General features: G+C 38.0%; 1 protein-coding gene across 1 annotated transcript; it reads left to right on the top strand.

Annotated features, from left to right (window-relative positions):
* The first annotated feature begins 5,355 nt into the window (after positions 1–5,355).
* On the top strand, positions 5,356–13,957 carry LOC147867442 (putative ADP-ribosylation factor GTPase-activating protein AGD9). The gene is made up of 7 exons (XM_087315226.1): positions 5,356–5,467; positions 10,863–10,981; positions 11,077–11,527; positions 11,625–11,882; positions 12,650–12,772; positions 12,918–13,025; positions 13,457–13,957. The coding sequence occupies exons 1-7, from the start codon at positions 5,399–5,401 to the stop codon at positions 13,562–13,564; spliced, it is 1,236 nt and encodes a 411-aa protein (XP_087171352.1). The 5' UTR covers positions 5,356–5,398; the 3' UTR covers positions 13,565–13,957.
* Positions 13,958–21,325: the final 7,368 nt, after the last annotated feature.

Below are 21,325 nucleotides of genomic sequence, written 5' to 3'. Positions count from 1 at the left end.
GTTCAATATCACTTTGTTTGGGATTGTGTAACCAAAGGAAAGCTTGACTTAGAGAAGATCTTTACGGTTGACAATGTTGTGGACAGGATGACCAAGTGTCTTTCGACTAACCGATTCTAATCATTAAGGCACCATATGGGCGTAAGGGGAACTGGTCTAGTTGGCTTGGGCATTGAGATTTTGGCCCGAGAGATTCGGACACAGAGATGACTTCGGCATTCGGCATTCATCATTTGAGAAGTTGATTCAACTTTTGTTTTTTGGACCAACCGACTCGACTCTAGTTATTTGGTCCACGTCGATTCAGCAATTTCGACCGGTGCCGACTAGGGTAAGTATCTCTTTGTATAATCTGTACTTGGTTCTTTGTTACATATTCTTTGATGTATACAATACTCATTATAGGGGGAGTGTCAAATAAGGGGATATAATGGCCGTATTCACATTGTCCCATTTGGACAAACTAGAACATGACATATTTGTAATATATTCAAAGGGAACTTGGCCTAGATAAGTTAGTATATAACCGATCTTGTAACTAGTTTGTAAGTGACAACCGCCATTCTTTGTATTGTAACTTCTTGAATAATACAGTTATAGTGTGTTGTGTGCCTCTATAGATCTCTGTCTCACTCTCTCAGTCTGCCTTTCTTGATCTTGTTTTTTGGACAATGTCCACAAGCATAGTCATATGATTGATCCCTCGCTTACATTGTGACAAACCTCATATTGTGGTTCATCACACCTCGATCACTGAAAGGCCATGGAGGAAAAAACATTTCAAGCACTCAAGGTCCACCTTTCCAAGACCCCAGTCATACTATCCATTGATAGAGAATTAGGAGCTCGACATTTTTCTTGATACCCCAACATCACAATTGACAACAAGCATATGTAGTTGTATGAACCCAAAAAGTATCATCTAGTGTTCTATTGGAGTTTTTGACTCTCTAAAAGGCAGAAAATCACCACTCCATTATGGAGTATGAGGTGTTGGGGATGATATTATCATGACCAAGTTTTATGATGGTTTTCTAGGCTTGAAATTCATGTTTCATGTTGATCACTCTGCTCCACTTGATCCCATCGCCAAGGTGGCACTACTTGGGAAAGCGAAAGCTTCATGAATACTCAATCATTCATAATATTCTTTTTCTTGAAATCTTCCATATGGGTAACTCCCAACACATTGTCACCAACTATCTCTTTTGCCTTGAATTTAGTGGAAAATGACACAAGGGTCAACGACGTCTTCCTAGATGTTATCACAATCTTCATTTCCCTAACAAATGGTAAGTATTTGCCATACACTACCTGCTTATACCTTTGATTGTCATGGTCGTTCACATTGACACCCATATAAAGTGTTTTGTGGGGAAATTTTCACAAAAGGGAGACAAACAAGAGAAAACTGAGCAAATAGCCCTTATACAAAAGGGACATAAATTTAATTATTGTAAATGTATAAGTAGTATAATATGAAATTATAAACCTTTTAATTCTTTTTCACTTTTTTATTTTGGATCTAAAGCTTTTGTCTTCTTTCTCTCTCTCATCTTAAACTTTGATTCTCTTCCTTAATCTAAGTTTAAGCATTAAGCTTTTACCTTAAGTGCTTAAGCTCCGCTCCATTGTAAGAGAGTGGTAGGCTTGCCTATTTATTTAATAGTATAGGTATATGCATCCTTCACTTGTTGGCTAATATGGGATTACTTAATTAAGTGATTAACTATAATGAAGTAAAATTTCACTTCTTTTAAAATGGTTTATGTTGAGAGAAAGAATGAACATAGTAATTGATCTACTTAAGTGGACTAATTAATTAATTCATTGGTACATCCAAGAGAGATTGACACCCTCACTCAGACGACTCACCGTCAAGGGGATGTTACTGCATTTGAACCTCAATAACAACAAGATGAAGAAGTATGATGACTTATTATAAGAATATGATCATTTAAGAGTCATATTGAAATCTTCATCAATAAGGGTGAGAACACATGTCCATGCATTATTTTCATGTAGAGAGTGTTTAATACATATTCAAAACCCCCTTTCTTTCTTTTTCTTTTTTTCTTTTTTTTCCAAAAAAACAAAACCCCCTTTCTTATGAAGGAATCACATACAATATGATACGATTATTTGGTCACATAAGTCAAAATTGCCCTATTCCTTGATGATAAACAATCAAATATAATCTAACAATGACTAAAAATGAGAGGACTTAATATTGTCAGACATAAACATAAGTATATTGAACATATTTTCTTAACAGCCAACACCACCTATATCACAATTCTAATTGCTAGACTTCAATCGTACAATGTCGCGAAGATTACGATTAATGTAATGGAACACAAATAAGAGATATCCGTAATGAAGTATGTAGAACCTTTCTTTTATTAAGGTCGAACTTTATTACAATCTTGGATACTTTCAACATAGTTCAAGCGATACTTAAACTCATTGGAATAAAACATAGTGGCAATAGCGTCATGCCAAAGTAGTTTTGAGCCCTTGCCCTTTTGTTGCAAGGTCAGCACTATAACTTTCATGATACTTCATGTTAAATCATTAATATTACCTTTACATTTATTACATATATGTCCTTTATAATTATATAATTCACTAATACTATTTGAATGAATACTATCTTAGTAACATGCAAGTCATATGCATTTATCTTTTTGTGGATTTGCATTCTTAAAGCCTTACTTCACGATGCAATGTTGCTTTATACAAATAGGTGAAAGTCACAAGTTATCTTTTAACAAATCAGCATTCCCACAAGTCATCAAAGCAATAATAGTTTAAGTACAAATTACATAATTTTAAAAAACCATCATTTAATTTTGAGTAGTCAACGGAGCATGAATTGCCGATTTTCATTGTCATTTTAGAGCTACCAAAAGGATTGCCTAAGGTTGTGAGTGGGGGAGGTTTAATATAGGTGTTGGAGCTGCAACAAGACATTGAGGTGTAGAGGGAAGTGATGTGGTGGTGTGACCATCGGGGATGGAAATAGAGTTGAGGTGTCCATTTCACATTAAACTAGCCAATTGGTATCAAACACTGTGTGGATTGGTGAAAGTCACAAGTTATCTTTTAACAAATCAGCATTCCCACAAGTCATCAAAGCAATAATAGTTTAAGTACAAATTACATAATTTTAAAAAACCATCATTTAATTTTGAGTAGTCAACGGAGCATGAATTGCCGATTTTCATTGTCATTTTAGAGCTACCAAAAGGATTGCCTAAGGTTGTGAGTGGGGGAGGTTTAATATAGGTGTTGGAGCTGCAACAAGACATTGAGGTGTAGAGGGAAGTGATGTGGTGGTGTGACCATCGGGGATGGAAATAGAGTTGAGGTGTCCATTTCACATTAAACTAGCCAATTGGTATCAAACACTGTGTGGATTGGTGATGGAAATGATTGTGGACTCGGGGGTGAGGAAGGGTGGAGGGGGAGGCAGTCACTAATCATTGTAGTCTTCATGGTGATCCTCTAGGTCATTTGTGTTGGAATAAGCTATAAGGGGCAATTGGGGTATTGTGAGTTGTATGACACTCATATATGATCCTTCAAAAGACATGGTTGTATATTGTTGTGTTGTCTCTTGGTACTCCCCAAGATGGTAGACAATTTCCCAAACATGGCCCTAGCTCGGTTAGCTTGGCCTGGAGGTAGATGGCTTCTCTATGCTCAATTTCTGTTGCTATGATGTTTGGATTCTTTCTTTCTTCTTGTATGACTTTGAGGTTGGTGACAAGCATGTTGTGTTTTGTATGGAGCTCTTGGACTTCATTGTGTACACATGCACAATTTGGATTGTTGTCCAATGCGAGTTCAGTTTGCAATAATGATGCACAAGAATTTGTGGCGCCATGGCCAACCTTCCATGGAGACATGTAAGTTCTCACAACACGAGCACATGCTAATGAAAATTCTCCAAAGGTAATGAATCGAGAGGAGGTGTTACATACATGATTGTAGCAGCCCTACTCACCTGCCCAAAAGAATGGTTCGTGTTAAGGAGGAGGAAAGAGTAAGAATGAATGAATGAGTGTAAAACATGTGTTGTTTTTGAGTGAGAGAGATATGTTATGCATAGTTCTAGCCATACGTCCCATTCGTGTCATACTCAAACGCCAATATTCGTATCATACTCATACGTGAAAAGGCTCCAAGTATGATTGAAATCCATACGTGGTACATAGATATATTATATATACATATGGTGTATATGGTGTACATAGTGTGTGTGTGTGAGAGGGGGAGAGAGAGAGAGAGAGAGAGAGAGAGAGCGTGTGTGGTCTAGACTCTAGAGAGAGAAGCCCTGTTTTGCATGTGTGAGGAGACAGTGATTGAGTGTATATCTAGACTCTAGAGAGAGAGAGAGAGAGGAGCTATGGGTTTTGTCTGTGTGAGGGAGTATGTAATATGTATATTAGATATCTAGATTTTGTAGAGAGAGAAAATCTGTCAGTTCTCGTGTGAGAGAGAGAGAGAGAGAGTGTATGTGTGTCAGATGTCACTTCTATTCACAAAATATTATGAATATCAAAAATAAAAAAAACCCAAAAAAAGTCAAAAAAAAAAAAGAAGCCAAACGAATATCGCGTATCATACGCGTACGTTTGCAAACGTTCGCGTACGTCCAGTAAATTGGACGTACGCGAATATTAGGAACTATGATGTTATGTGAGCAAATAAAGGTATGAGACTCTCTCTCTCTCTCTCTCTATGTAAATGCAACCTTTTTGCAACACCAATGTATCATGACATGGGAAAAATGTGGAGGCTCACGCTTCACACTTTATATTGCACATGTTGCACCTAACTACAAAACGGAACAGGGAAACCGTACACATTGATACATGTTAGAGTCCATTCTGTTGTCTTCCATTGGAACCATTGCTTCCATGCATTGCGATGTGAGATGGGGCATTGAGGCACAAGTGATGAGAGTGGTCGACTATGCACACTTTGCCCCCAAACAAGTTCGAGTATCACACTTTGATACAATGCTCTAACTTTGATCATATTCGACCATGCTTTCCACACATATTCGATCAAAGCCCAATCTGTGCATGAATTTCTCTCACAACCACGATGTGCACTCTCGATGATTGTTAGTAAAGTTCTTGAACATTGAGAGTCGCTACTCACTTTCACACGTATTACATGAAATGTAATATTTTTGGTTTCGTAGGTGATATTTGATCTCCGAAGACGATAATATAATCTATCTTTCTCTCTCTCTCTCTCTCTCTCTCTCCTCTTTTCATCTTCATCTTCATCTTCGTCTTCTTATTGAGACATTCTTTTTGTTTTTTTAAAACTAAGTCTTTCTTTCTTTCTCTCTCTCTCTCTCTCTTTCTCGTGTGTCTGTGCAATGGGTACAGAAGATGTCTTCGATCGCGACTCGCTCTTTCGAAAGATCAAGTCTAAGCCTGAAAACAAGGTATTTTTCCTCATCTGTTTCGCGCTTTCTCTTCTCTTTCTTGTTCTTCTTCCTTAGATCTCCAAAAGTTTGTCGTTTTCATGTACCTCTGTTTCCTCTCCCCCTTCATGAACTGATGTCGCTGCTAAACGGATCAAAGATACGTTTGGTCCTCCTAGAACAAAGGAATGATGCAGCGAACAAGACTGGTTATTTCCTAATACAAACATTTATCCGCTTCAAGGAAAAGAGGTGGTGACTTCACGTATTTATGTGTGTAAGCAAGTATGTGGAACCAGAGTTTTTGACGTCTTATACATGAATTTCCCTGAATTTTTTCTTGTTTGTTTGGATGAATTTGTTTGAGCTTAGTCATGATTCTAGTTAATTTGGTTCGGGCATGATCAGTGCAGTTATTTAGATCGGATATCGGTCCAAGTTGTATAGAGCTCAAAAACCTCGGCATCACAATGTATTTTTAACATTTTCTAATTCAAGATGGAAGGAGAGCAACTTTGGTGTTGGATCATTATGAATTTGATCCGCTGGTAACAAGGGTGCTGGGTATGTGGCCTACTTGCACAGAAAATGTCAGCCCTACTGAATGTAGCCCCTTCAAAATTATGTTGTTGAGGACCTACTTGTGTAGCACTAAATAGTTGAGGGAGGGATGCTGCTGCCAAAGATGGTTGTGAGAGTTCCTTTCTCATGTGGTTAATGGGCTGAAAAGTTGTCCGTCAACTTCTCTCTATGTCTCTTGATTTCCTGCAAGATCAATCCCAAGCATTGTTAGTCTTGTATTAAATTACCTTGCAGATTGGGCCAAAGACTTATGTGAAGATGCAACTAGCATCTGCTAGTTATTTCATAAAAAACCATTATAATTGCAAACATAGTTTTGTCTGACTTCATGTCTGGATGTAACAGTTGGTAGTGCTGTTCCTTCATAGCTTTGTGTGTATATCTGCATGTGTTGAATTGATGTGAAGAGGTGCTAATCTAGCCTGTACACTATGGAATGCTTGTCATTGATGTGTATCCATATAAGAGGGCCTGCAGATAAATTCATCATGCCAAAATTCTCATAGAAGACCATCTTCCTACCGAGCTGCAGTGTGGTGGTGGTCCTTGTTCTGTCATAATCAATTTAATACTATAAGCCTGGATTGATCTTTTCTTAACCATGGTCATGTCTCAATTGTGGACACTCCCAGCTATATTGAAATGAGTATCTCCCTATTTTGTCAACAATTTGGATGGCATAAGCGCAAATCTTGAGTATCTTTGTTTTGAGAGCTACAAATTTGTTGGATACAAGTCACTGGTCTGAATGATTCCTTCTATTCTACCTCAAGCCAGATTATATCATGGGGTGCTTAAGAATGCTAACAATGAGCATCTCTCTATTATTGTCAACAATTTGGATGGCGCAAGTGCAACTATGGGGTACCTTTGTTTTGGGAGCTACAAATTTGTTGGATAAAAGTCACTGGTCATAATAGTGCCTTTGCTCTGTAACATGTGGGCAATCATCATGCCTGAAGTCCTTCCCAAATTGTCGCCAAGTTCCCACCCATAGAGCAAAGTCAAATTTACAGGAGTGTCAGACTACACAATTATGTTTGTCGTTCTTAGAACTGCACCTGTACTCATTGTCCAAGTTTTCCACCATTGTAGAAATGAAAATGGTGAAAAAATGGAGGAACAAACCATTTCATGACCCATAGGAAATGGCGAATTCGACCCATATTTATTTATACTGTACGATTCACATTCAAACATTATAAATTCATTTGTAGCTACTTCGTTAATGTCATTCTCAATTTATTCTAGTCAATAAAGTGTACAAATTTATAAATTACAAAACAATATGCAGGTATATGCCAAAGCATAAGGTGCAAATTGCCTTAAAGATTCAAAATAGAAATATGGAGAGGCGAGATTGTGGAATAAATGTGGAGGAGAAAGAATAATGGCCTTTATTTGTCGATGACAAGGGTGGTGAGATCGTAGTCCATGGGGCGGGGCTTACATGCACAACAAATTGCTATTGCCCGATCTATTGTAATACCCTTTGTTATGTCCTGGTCGGGAGCCCATTTGTGTAGCCCTTGATTGACTTGTAGCATTAGTAAGAGACGGCACTTTTCCTGACACAGATTCATATGGTGCATATATTCCCAATTGCATATCTGTAGGGACACCAAGGGCTTTTAGGTGTTGCATAAGCTGAGCGCACTGCACAGTGTCAAAGACTTTTTGGAAGTCCACAAAGCAACAATAAATCCTCGTATTATTGGCTTTGCCCTCCTGCTTAAGGGCTTGGCGGGTCAATATGTGATCCAAAGTTGTGAACCCCTTTCGAAAGCCTGCCTGTCCAGCTGAATGGCAGCCATTTTGTTCTGCCCATATACTCGATTCTGACTCTAGGATCGAACCATATAGTTTAGCCAAGTAATGCCCAATCATGATTGTCGTATAGCTGCTCGGCATCATGGGGTCTCTACTCTTGAGGATTGGCACAATGGTATGTTCTGTCCATCTAGTTGGGAAGCCTTCACACATAGCTATATGTATTAAAAATGTGTGCGAGCAATGGGAGCAAGATCTCATGGGCATAGATAAACTGTACATTTGTTTTAAGCCGAGTAGATTCTTGGATTAGGTTATCTACAGGGATCTTGGCTTCTTGATATAAGAATGCTACTACAAGTATTGATGCCCTCTTCTTTAGAATTCTTTCATTTGTATGAGCGTCTATAACATTGTAAACTTATCATTTAGAAGTCTTGGTCTTGGTTTATTAAGGACATCAGTGCTAATAATTGTATTGATGTTAATATAATCATGCAAAGTATATTTAAATCTCTGTTTTTTCTTTCTCACCTTGTTTGGTCAAACTATTTAGTAATTAAGTACGTATGAGTATGAACATTACCATTCTTCAATGGAGAAGAATCACGAATATTTGATGATAAATAATTTGAATTATCATAGGGATAGAGTTGGAGCTTATAAACTCAATATGATAATATCTCCATGTGGTGGGTTTACGGAAGATGAAAGAGATATGGAATTATCTAGTAGCTCTTTAATTACAATACATTTTTAGTTTTAGAGGTATTGCACATGCTTCAAAAGCTTGGTAATTTCCAATTGTGAAATTGTACCTCGGGAAAAGATATTGTTCCAAATCTCAACCCATGGTCATTTTGAGTCACTTTGAATAATTATTTAACGACTTGGTGCTGCAAAATGTGCTTTGGTTGTTGGCCGCCGTTCCAAATTTAGCACAAAGGGCGAATGGACCCTGGAGGAGTACATGGGAGTATAAATGATAGTCAAATTTGGATGTGGACATAAGCAGAAGTCAGACAAGAAAGGAAACTCTGAATTTTAGCATTCATAACAATTTAGCTGGTGGAGCTTATTGATGGCAGCAATGACATCCACTAGCTGGTATCCTCTTACATAATTGGGTGAATTGTCGATATGATATTGATGGCAGACTCAATCAGCTGGTTTATTCCCTTAGGTTAGACCATCACATTGATATTCACATTGGTGACAAAATATGCTGAGAACCAACAACCACCAAAATTGTTACCCTCTTGTGGCTGGAAAAGGGGTAGAGTTCTGGGAGACGGGCTAAAGGTTAATATTGGATCATTGATATTGATTTATGACTTTTTTTTTTCATGTAGTCACCAGATAGATAGCACTCTCTAAAGTTCTTAGCACCTTAAACTTTGTAATAAATCATTATCTTGAAAACCTTTGGACTCCTATGGTAATGTAACCCATCTGATGCTTCCTAACAGATGGCTGATTATCAGAGGCAAGCAGTAGCACATTTTATTGCTCATTTTATTGAAGCATAAAATCAGTTGAAGGAGAGCATAACTATTACCGGGAGCCCTACTGGCCCAGCATTTTATTATTCCGCAAATGGGAACTCTACATGTTTCATGAGGTATGAGTTGAAATCCGATCTGGATATGCGTCCTGGTGGAATATGACAGCCAAAAGGTAATTACCTTTCTAGCAGTGAGTGTAAGTCAGTGGAGAAGTGCATCTTATCCAAATTTAGCTGTAAACTGCCATGTGCTCCAACATGCAAATCTGTAACAAAATCTGATTTTATGATCTGCACTGTCTGAGTTTGAGGCACAATAGCTCATTTGGAGAGAATGGATTCGAACAGAGTAAATTTCAAAAGCCTACATTATATTTGCAAACTGTGTACATGTTTCATGGGGCAAAAGTTAAAAGCCAATCTGGATATGTGTCCTGGTGGAATATGATCCAACCAAAAGTTAAGTGTCCTTCTAGCAGTGAGTGTATGTCAGTGGAGGAGCGCATCTCAACTAGAAAATGAAAATGAAAACAACTCAAAAAAATGTATGTTGATGGTGCACCATTTATGCAAATATATAATGTGAACAATCAGAAGAGAAATGGATCATCATCATCACTCTCCCGATGGGAGTTCCATATCCTCATCCTCATCTCATAATCTGATTATCTATGATGAAGAGTCCCATCCCTGCTCAACATCAGGGAGCTTTACATCATAGTCTTTGCCTCTAATTAGTAATGTCTTTGCTCAACATTTGGAAGCTTCATCTTATTTTTGTGTCACATCATAGTCTTTGAAGCCTTGAAACCAAAATTTTCAGGAGGGTGATAGATAAAAGCTAGCTGAACAAGAGAAAAATGTATAAGGAGCTAAAATTGCTGACAAATTCTTTAATGATTATGATATGATAATTTCAATGTAAGAATAAGAGTAGAAAGGTTTATATAAAGTGGAGGACGTGCATATTTATCTTGCCATTTTATTAGGTAGCCAGTTCTTTTATGGTGTACCAAACACAAAAATATAAGACCTTAAAACTGGGCCATCAGTTCAAATACTAGGATGGTCACTTTGGGCATCAAAACATGATAATAATATTGATATGAGAAACTTTAAAACTAAGAAAGAGATGCCAATACAAGCAATGAACAGAGCAACAAACACTACTGTATGAGAGGATTGGAAATAGGCCTCAACTAGCACGTGAACAATTGATAAGAGCCTTGATTCATATTCAGGAACCAGTTTCAACAAAGAGAGAGAGACTAGTGCTCATGTTTTGTATTTATCCTCTTTCAAAAATGTTCATTTCATAATTGTTCCAAAATATTTTGTGAAATGTTGGCTCAGTTCATTTGATTTGGTATCCACATGATCAAATTCAATCATGTCCTAAGGAGATAGATAACACAATTTCATTTCACATTTGCATATATGATAATACAGATACATGCAAAAAGTGCACGTGTACATGGGCATATACCCATATTTATGTATGAATAGATGCATTCACTTTTTCATTATTAAACTCCAATTATGATGTGTGATATTTTACAGGTTTGCTTTGATTGTAATGCAAAGAACCCATCATGGGCATCTGTAACATATGGCGTTCTCATTTGTCTTGATTGTTCAGCACTTCACCGGAGTCTTGGTGTTCATATTACATTTGTGCGGTAATTGATCTTCAAATTTTAATCCATTGGCAACATTGCAAACTGTTTCAACCATGCTCAATGGTATGTTGCTTAATGGTTGGGTTTAACTGCAGGTCCACAAATCTTGATTCTTGGAATCAAGACCAGTTGAAACTGATGTCTATTGGTGGCAATGCCAGAGCAGGGGCTTTTTTTAAGCAACATGGATGGACTGAGGGTGGGAAAATTGAGTCCAAATATACCTCTCGTGCAGCTGTACTTTACAGGCAGCTACTTGCTAAGGATGTCGCAAAAAGTGCTGTAGAGTCCCCTTCATTTTCTGCTTCGATGCCTGACTCTCCAACAGGTTTCAATTTCAAAGAGATTCCAGTTGAGAAGAGTTCAGAGGCAGATTCTGCTGTAGATACTGTGGATTCAGATTATTTAATGGTAGATGTGCCTAAAACCACAACCACTCCTATCACTCAAGCTCAGCATACCATACGGAAACCCACATCTATTGGGGTCAAGAAGACTGGGGCAAAATTAGGTGGTGGTTTAGGTGTCAGGAAGTTAACATCTAAAGTAAACATGTCTACTAGACTCTTCATAACTATACTGGTTAATTGATTTGTCTTTCTATAGTTTTTTAGATCATCACTTGAAACTGGTTCATATGTAGGGAAATGAAAACATATATGACCAGAAACCTGCTGAACTTCCTCCTGAGCCTGTGCCGCCTCCACCTTCTTCAGTGATGCAGCCAGCATCTCATGTATCCAGATTTGCTTATTTGGAATTAGATCCTGATACAGAGAGCAAGAATGATGTTACTTCTGGACATGTTTTAGCTCCGCCAGCAGGAGGAGATTTCTTCACAGATTTCAGCAGTTCTGCAGTTTCCCGTAAAACGAACAGTTCTAGCCGATCTAAGTTGCAGGTAAGAGAAGTTGCAATTTTAACATGTATGTAAGTTTTCCTGGATTGTCCAATGTGATAGATCATCAGATGAATTTGCGTTTAGAATGCACAACTATTAATTCCAACTAATGGATCTTCCTTGTGGATGTTCATTGTTTTAAAATGTTTAGATGGTTAGCATATATAATCTATTTGTATGAACCACCTCTCAATGCATTTTCATAGCTTTATGTGTACTCTTAAAATTGTAAAAACTATGTTTGAATATTCCTGTACGTTTTCACAGCTGTTTGAACCACCTCTCAATGCATTTTCATAGCTTTATGTGTACTCTTAAAATTTTAAAAACTATGTTTGAATATTCCCGTACATTTTCATAGCTGTATGAACCACCTTCAATGCATTTTCATAGCTTTATGTGTACTCTTAAAATTGTAAAAACTATGTTTGAATATTCCCGTACATTTTTCTCGTTCTAAAGAACTTTTCAGGGCAATAACGATAATCAAAATTCTCTCTTTTTTACTTATGAAGTGGAATGTCTGTTTTATTTTTCCATTCTCATTTACATCCTAATTATATGCCTGAAATTCAGTACTTTTCTTTCATATTGCTTTTAAACCTTAATGGGATTCATGGATCTTTCTTTGATATGAAAGATACATGCCAGTACTGGCAATTAATGTGAGTAAAACCAAATCCTCATGTGTTTTGGAAGACCCCATATGTATTTTGACTTGCTCTGTATTGCCTGAACTAAATTTTGGTCATATAAAATTCCATCAGATCGAAGAAAGTGACGAAGCTCAGAAGAAATTTGCAAATGCGAAATCGATATCATCTTCTCAGTTTTTCGGGGAGGATAAGGCAGTAGATGCTGACAGTCAAGTGCGGTTGCAAAAGTTTGCGGTATATTTTCACATTATCTATTTTCATTATTTGTCCATTTCAAGCAATGCTATATTTTGTTTCTGGTTTTTTCTTCTTCTTGTAGAACTCATCCTCCATTTTCATTATTTGTCCATTTCAAGAATGATTTTTTCTTCTCTTGTAGAATTCATCCTCCATATCAAGTGCAGACTTTTTTGAGCGCAAGGAGGGAGCATCCAATTCATCCGTTGATTTAACCGCTAGCGAATTGATTACACGGATTAGTTTTCAGGTACATTCTAAATGTTCATGACAATACCCCTCATTTCCAAAAATGATCACAAAAAACCTTGTTTAGAATAATGCATTATCTAATCTATTCTAAAATCTGGCTAATTAGTTTAAGTAATTATCAGAGAATGTGCTGATATTTATAAAAATCAGTTTGCCCCTCATTACTGAGTAATAATCTGATTAATTAGTTTGGCTAATAATTAATTGATCAGTGTATAGTTTTGCTAATCAGAAGCAAAATTGGTTATTACTTGTATAGCATTTTGGTTTTGTACAAGAACCTGAGGAGTGCTGCAGTATTTTTTGAAAACAAATATATGCCAAATATTAGGGAGTTAAAATTACGTTTCTCTTAATAATTTACTCAAAAGTATCACTTTCAGTATTTTATGTCTTACAACTTCACATTTTGTTTTTGCAATTCTAAAGGCCTCCCAGGACATGTCCTCCTTGAAGACTTTAGCTGGGCAGACTGGAAGAAAGCTTACAACACTTGCTACAAACCTGATTTCGGATCTGCAAGATCGCATCAGATGATTGCCACACGCATATGGTTATAAATCGACATGAAAAAATGTCCACAAAATTTGCACCCCAATTGTAAATCCCTTTCTACAAAGAGCAAATAATATGCAGATTAGGATATGTCAAATGACTATATGGTTATTGTTAGCTGGATATATATTTACATGGGAGTACTTCCTGTCATATGTAAGGATACATGTGTGAACCATAAGGGGCATCAAATAAGCTGAAGTCCAAAGAGAGTCACAAATCAATGAAAACTGAAACAGATTGTAAACTTTTTGATGGTCTTTTGCTCATTCACATACTTGAGCTTGTTTATTCTAGCCTGGTGATTTATATCACATGTACACAAAAGATCTTGTGGTAAGTATTTGAACAATAAGGTTAATATTTCTTTTTTGCTGCGACTTCTTATTATCGTCTGACTGTTACAGAAGCTTTTTCTTCTGTTAAATATATAATCACTGAAGTAAATTTTGGATAGGTGATTCAATCTGTCCATTGATCGGAACCAACTGCATGTATCTCGTTTATATCTCACTGACACCAACTGCAACTGAAACTGACACAGGTGAACGAGTAGGGTATACTAAGGTGCTTGTATCTTGTTTATATCTCACTGGAACCAACTGCAACTGAAACTGACACAGGTGAATGAGTAGGGTATTCTAAGGTGCTTGAAAGAATTGAGTTTTTAACTCTTCTTTACTCTAGGAGTCATCTTCATACATATGAAAAACTATGGACCTACATACTGTAAGGTTCTTGTGCTGTTAATTTATGTTGCTAACTATGATGTCCATATCAATCATAAATCAGAAGTGAAGGTACCTAATGCCTGTATATTCACCTGATCTTCATTAACTATTGGTAGTTAACAAGAAACCTGATCATGGAATTCCTTATTTACATCATAGATATAGCATCATTCAGTAATGTTATGGCGGTTGCAAGAAACCAAAAGACTTTGTTATGAACAAGAGATTGTGTACACGTTCAAACTGCTTATATATAAGTTCTTACACATCAATTCATAAATCTTATCATAACTGCAAGGTAACTAGAAGTTATCATATGGAGTAGGTTCCCCAATGGCAATACGATCATATTGTTTGTGGCTATTTTATAAATAATATTGCGGACGATGGTGACCAATGTATTATTTTGGATGAAAACATAGGACACTCTTGACCGATGAAGTATTTAGACCGAGTCTTCACAATGCAGACATGAGCATACCCAAGGCAACTTGAAAAGCACATAGAAAAGGTTGCATGTGCGACCACCCTCTTTTAGCTAGACGAAACCTAACCTTGTAACAAATCCCTAATGATCACATAAAGACATAAATCTATGCACTTAACAATGCACACTTTGTAGTAAGGCAAAAAGTTGGGAGGGTGTGCATTCATGTTACACTACATTTCCAATGGTGTCTCTAACAAAAACTATTATGAGGGTTTCTTATCCTACAACATCAATATAGTTATTTGTGTAAAAATCTAAAAATCTGGTCCTTGAACTTGGCCTTTGATATGTTTGACCATAGAAATTATGTTGCATAGCAAACTTGGACAAGCAAGTACTAATCTAACATACTTGTGTACTTAGTTGGTTGAATAATTTGTTAGCATTATTATATGAATCTTTAGTTTTTGGAAAATGAATTTACAAATCAAACTTTCAAGAGAAAACAATTTTTTCGTATAATTATCACAATGTAAAGATATCAATGTTTTGTAGAACGGACCATCCATTTCCTTAGATGCAACCTCACAACCTTAATAATTATAATTTCTAGTAAAAAAATTGTATGGATTGTGAATTGGATGGTTGGTTAATGTAGTGAAGTAGAATGTAGGATCAAGCACGATGGAAATCAGGAAGAAATTAGATTCTCTACTTAACACTTATGGTGGTAATTCTTAAAGATGTCAAGGTTTCAAACTTTGTCAAGGAGGAAATGGACGATCCTCAGTGTAAAATATATTTGGATTCTAAGTTCGAGTGTATATTTTGAGAACCAAACAAGAGACTTAGATAGACCACACAAGAAGGTAATAGGAACTTGATTGGTTTGGAAAGCTAAGTGCATAATTGATTGATTTTTGAGTCAATACAAGGGAAGGCTTGTAGCAGAATGACATGCAGAGAAAAAAGGAGATTTTTTTGAGGAATAATTTGTTTTGGTAAGAATGCTCAAGCTAATCCAATTAGGGAACCTTGGATCTTTGTTGGATCGAAAATATTGAGTGAACATAATCTTTGCTAGACCATATAGGGAATGTGTGCTAGGTCTTTGCTAGAATGTGCATGACTCACTTGAGCCTAGTTATCGTGAAATTTTGCATGTGCATGTCAAATTGAGTGGATCCACTGGGGATTTGAATTGACAAACATGATTTGTTAATGAAGAGTCACAAGAGATGATAGTTGTGATGGCACTTCAAGATGGCCTTCTTGAACCGATATACGAGTTCTTATGGACATGCACAAAGAGGGTGGGTAGAATGTTTGTATATAAATGTATAAATTCGCGTGGATATACACGTGATATGTGTACAAGTAGAATAACTATGTATGACTAAGGGTAAATAGACATTTGTGTGCTCGTGGAGGTAAAAGCCAACCATCTACACTAATCCGAGGTATCATATTGTAACATGGCCATCTACATTAACCTATTATAATACTCTAACCATTGTATGAACCATATGTATCATACGCGCATTTGCATTCGAGTATGGTAAACACCCTCGAAGTATGGTAAATACCATAGTTTTGTACTCATTTACTGTAAGGTAAAATGTTTTTTTAAGGTAAGAAAGTTAGGTAAAAAACGTCAATAAACATAAGTATGTTTCAATAACATAGTACGCATTCGTTTGCAAACCTATAAAAAGAATGTTTGCAAATGCATTTGAGTATGTTATGTACTATGATTCTAACTCGGTTATCAACATAGTACGCATTCATTTGCAAACCTATGAAAAAGAATGTTTGCAAATGCATTCAAGTATGTACTATGATTCTAACCCAAATATAATGCACTAAACCTACTGTCTACATTAACCTAGCAAAAAATTTGAATATTGATTTGAAAATTATGAAAATAATCTTGGAGTGCTAAAAACAACTCTCCATTATGCAAACTCCTCCTATCTAAATCTTTCTATTTTGTAAGTAAATTATTATCATGTCTTAATCAGGTGGCTCAACACAAAAACATAGGATTGATGTTTATTTTGAGGAAGAGGAAGATTGGATATTTGAAGATGATTTGAAATCAATGAAACTTCACCATATTCAAACTCTCATCAAAATTCAAAGATGAGGAATCTAAGGACAAGATTAATGAAGCATCTATGTGGTATCCCGAGCCCTTGATATTTTTGCCCAAAAGATAATTTGCCTTCGGGTGAAAGCAAGCTACATTGTACCAACTTTTGTGCCAAAATTCTAGTACTAATTTCTTGATTCTAAAAAGCATAAAAATTTCAAATTAGTCCAAGATTTGGCACTAAAAAGTTGATCATCACTTCTCCTAAAAATAAAAGTGAAATTTAATGATTGTTTTTGTCAAATAAAAATACACACATCCTTCCCCTCTTTTGTCTGTGTCCACATCTCCCTCCTTGCCTAATCAAGTGCATCTAAGGTTTTTAGTGCATATCCCAAGATAGAGGTGTACTAAAATATTGTTAGTGAGAAGATCTCTCTCTCTCTCTCTTAGTGTTAAGCAAGGATGCTCACTCTCACCAACACTATTTGGTTTATGCATTAATGAATTGGACTGTAATATGAGAGGTACGAGGATAGATAAGGGTACAAGTTTATAGTTTTGTTGTTGTGTATGTGAAAATGTGTGCGAGAGTGAGTGTGAGTATATACATATTTATATGACCACATGCACATGTGTGTGCATGTGGATAGATATGAAAGGGTATCAGTGAATGGTATACACCCCTATGTATCACGTTCATATGTAACCCTCATTGTACTATTTAACCCCATATGGGGCATGCATGGATAATAACCATAAACTTCCTCTCTCACGTCTCTCTCTCTCACACGTATGTCTGTCTCTTTGTCTCTCTCTCCACTATCGAATACGGGTGTATAATGGACATATTCACACTGCTTCATTGGACACACTAGGTCGAGGCTATTTATGTAAATAGTAGAAAGGGCAATTGCCCTAAGTTAGTTGGTATTTAAACTGACTCTTGTAACCTAGTTGTAATGTGGTTCACTTTGTACATTGTGCCATTATAACTTGGAGAGTAATAATACAATTACACTGTTTTGTGCCTATTGGTGTCTTTCTTTCTCCTTGATGCTCTCCTTGATCTTGTCTATGTTGCTTTCATTGTCTTCAATCTGTTAATACATCTTCGTTTTTATTATCAACTTGTTGATCCTCATCTGAAGAGGGCTGGTTTTGTTCTGCTTCATGACGATCGCCTACAACATTTGGTATCAGAGCTTGGTGCTTTTGTATTTCGTTAACGACCGTCTTCTTATCTTCATCAACATCTCTTTTTGGCAACCTCTGAAGGTCTTTTGACTATCTTTGCTTGATAAAACTGAACCGTTGCCAATTGTTAGATATTCGGGGGAAGACTAGTCGGATCTACCCCTCTAATCATCGTAGTCAATCGAGGTAGGATTGGCCTAGAAAATCGGCACAAACGGCACATAATTTGTGATCGTTCCTTGATATCGGGAATCAAAATAAGACTAGTAGTTAACTATGCGCAATCCGGCTAGGTGATATTCGGGAAGACCAGTTGGCTCTGTCCCTCCACATACTCTAGCCACATTGAGCAAGTTTAGTACCCAGCTGCTCTTCGAAATCCAATCGGTTAATTAATCTGCACAACTCGAGTTCAATTCGACTAGGCCAATCGGTTGTAGTCACTCTAGACAGAACATACCGATAGTCGAAGTCGATTCGGCTTGTGTTCAAATTCGGTTAGAACAAATTCGAGTGAGCTAGTCAGCTGCACCCTACCACGGTTCGTAGCCGATTCCAAAATTTGGCTCAGGGGACGACAATTGAAGACGAACTAAAAACAATGTTCCTAATGAGTAGTCTCCCTCCTTCATAGGAAACTTTCGTCACAACTGTGTGCAATACATCGACTGCTGCAATAAACTACTCCGAAGTCACAAGCTCAATCCTGACTGAAGTAGTTCAGAGGAAATCATTCTTACGAACAATCGAGGAAGAAGTTCTTCCCGACCGTTGACTAATACGCAAACCTAGAGCAAGTCTTGGGATAATCGAACTTGCAACTATTGCAAGAAACCCACATATCAAAGACAATTGCCGCACCCTCAAAGCCAAGAATTGTTACCGTACGAGATGTACGGGTGATTGATAAGTGAGGGTGAAAGATGTAATGTATGTGTAATGTTATACAATTATGAGTGTGAATGTAAGTGTGAGTGTGGTTGATACAAAGAGGTGTGAGTGAGTGACTAGGTGTGAATGCCAAGGGGGCTTCCACCCTTGTGTATCGACCCCTTTGTACCTATTTAACCCCTTATGGGGAATGAATGAATACAATGAACATTTTCTCTCAATCTCTCTCTCTTTGTCATCCTCTTTCTCTCTCTCTCCTCCCCTTAACGTTGACCCCCCACCCCTCAATTCTTGTCAACATCTTCATGATCTCTCTCACCATCATGTCATTCATCATCTTCACTATTACACCATGTCTATCGTCATAATCAATCATCATCATAATAATATATTAACCGTAACCCTAAAATCTACAACACTTTTTGGCGACCACGATGGGATCCCCCTTTTGGAGACAAGGTCGAAGACTACTACGCGGCAAAGACATGGCAACGACGAAATGTGTGAGAAATCAAATGGAAGATGTGCGGGAAATGGTGATGTTGATTGGAAGCCGTCTAGGTTGAGGAATGCAACACGGTGATGTTGTGCGAGAGGACGTCGCAAAAGGATACGCAACAGACGCATGTTCAAGCGTGCGGTTAATGACAATGTGTGTGTGCAAGAAAGTCTGGTGTGAGAGACAACCAAGAAGACAAGGACGAAAGTTGCGGTCGGAGATGGAGCCAGAACGACGGACGAGCGGCCAAATAGTGGTCGATGAGCAGCCGAGGCGGCCGGAATAGCCGAATAGTGGCTGGAGTGGCCAGATGGGTTGGACAGAGCACTGCCAAACGACGACCGAAATGGGCCGAACAGTCGGAACGGTGATGGAGCTGGGACGACGATAGGACGGCGGTGGCCACATACCAATGGCTAGAGTGGTGGCCAATCAACAACGGTCCGGTCGGACAGAGACAATGACCGTATGGAGTGGCGGTCGTACAGTGGCAACGACAGAGCGACAGTCGCCGGATAGCGGTTGGATCGATTTCTGGAATGTGCAAAGACACATAACGGTCGGAGTGGCCGAACGGTGCGAAAACGAAGGTTGTCAAACCAGACAGGCCAAACAAACAAACAGAGAACCGGAAAGATAGGGTCGGACACCTACAACTGGCGGCGGCAAAAATTAGTGACTAGTTAGACAGCCGAAGCGGCCCAAGAAGCGGCTAGACTGCAACTGGAACGACTACACCACGCCGAAAAGTGACAGGAATGGCCAGACAACCGACGACCGGAATGACGATGATGCTAAAACGACGGGCTGGACAGCTGAACAGTTGCTGGCGGGCCGGAAAGACAATAACGGCCGGATCAGACAGATGGACCGGACGGAGTCGGAGATACAGACAGACAAACGCGGACTCAAACGGACGGAAACCAACAGAGATGGTTACGAAGTCCAACGGGACAACGACCAAGACATAGACGGAAAAGGCCGGAGAGGCCAGAAAGTGGCGGCCAAACCGAGGGTCGAAAACTAGAAAGAGACCGACCGGACAGGGCCAAACGGCTGAGAGGAGGCGACACCGACTTCGACGGATCAACAACCAGTGATGGAGATAGAGACGTCGACCCAGATGGACAACGACGAAGAACGGAAAACGACGCCATACAAGGAAAGGATAAAGAGGAAGGAAGCAAAAGACAGTGAGAAATAGAGAATAAGAAACAAGAAGAAATAGATCAAGAAGAGAAAGACAAAAGAAACATGTATAGACAGAGAAGAGACAGAGGCAGAAGGAGAAGGAGAAGGAGAAAGAGAAGAAGCAGAGAAGGAAGAGGAAGGAAAAGCACCATTAGTAGTGGAAGAACAAAGAAAAGGAAAAGAAAGACAGGAAGATGACCCAAAGCTACCACCAAAACAAAAGAAGAGAAAGAGACGTTGAAGAAGAAGAAAACAAGAAGAAGAAGAAGGAAGGAATCAGAGGAGACAGATAGATAGAAAGGAGGGAAACAATAGAAGCAAGAGAAAAAGAAGAAAACAAGAAAAGAAAATAGAGGGAAAAAGAGAATGATAAGGGGCATTCGAGGAGTTTTGAAAATCTGAGGGCATCCGAAGAATTTTGAAAAATGTGATGGCATTGTCAAAATTTTAAAAAATCAAAGGGCACCTACGGAATTTCAAAAACTCATGAACCTAAAAGAAATGGACACGATCCACACACAACTCACAAGATACAAAGAAGAACACACATACACACAACGTCTTTTTGACGACCCGAATGATGTTACTAAAGTTTGTGAGCCGACAGAACGACAATGTTCGTGTCGATGAAGTCGCTGACCGAAGGAGATGTTCGAGTCAAGTGCTCCGATCGAGGGAGTTGATCGTTGAGAGGACCAATGGAAGTTTTGGT

Source organism: Azolla caroliniana, unplaced genomic scaffold, assembly GCF_043228905.1.
Source record: "Azolla caroliniana isolate FFs.n. ecotype wild unplaced genomic scaffold, voAzoCaro1.0.p SCAF_2, whole genome shotgun sequence".
NCBI classification, from domain to species: domain Eukaryota; kingdom Viridiplantae; phylum Streptophyta; class Polypodiopsida; order Salviniales; family Salviniaceae; genus Azolla; species Azolla caroliniana.
This window is presented reverse-complemented; position numbering and strand designations above follow the sequence as displayed.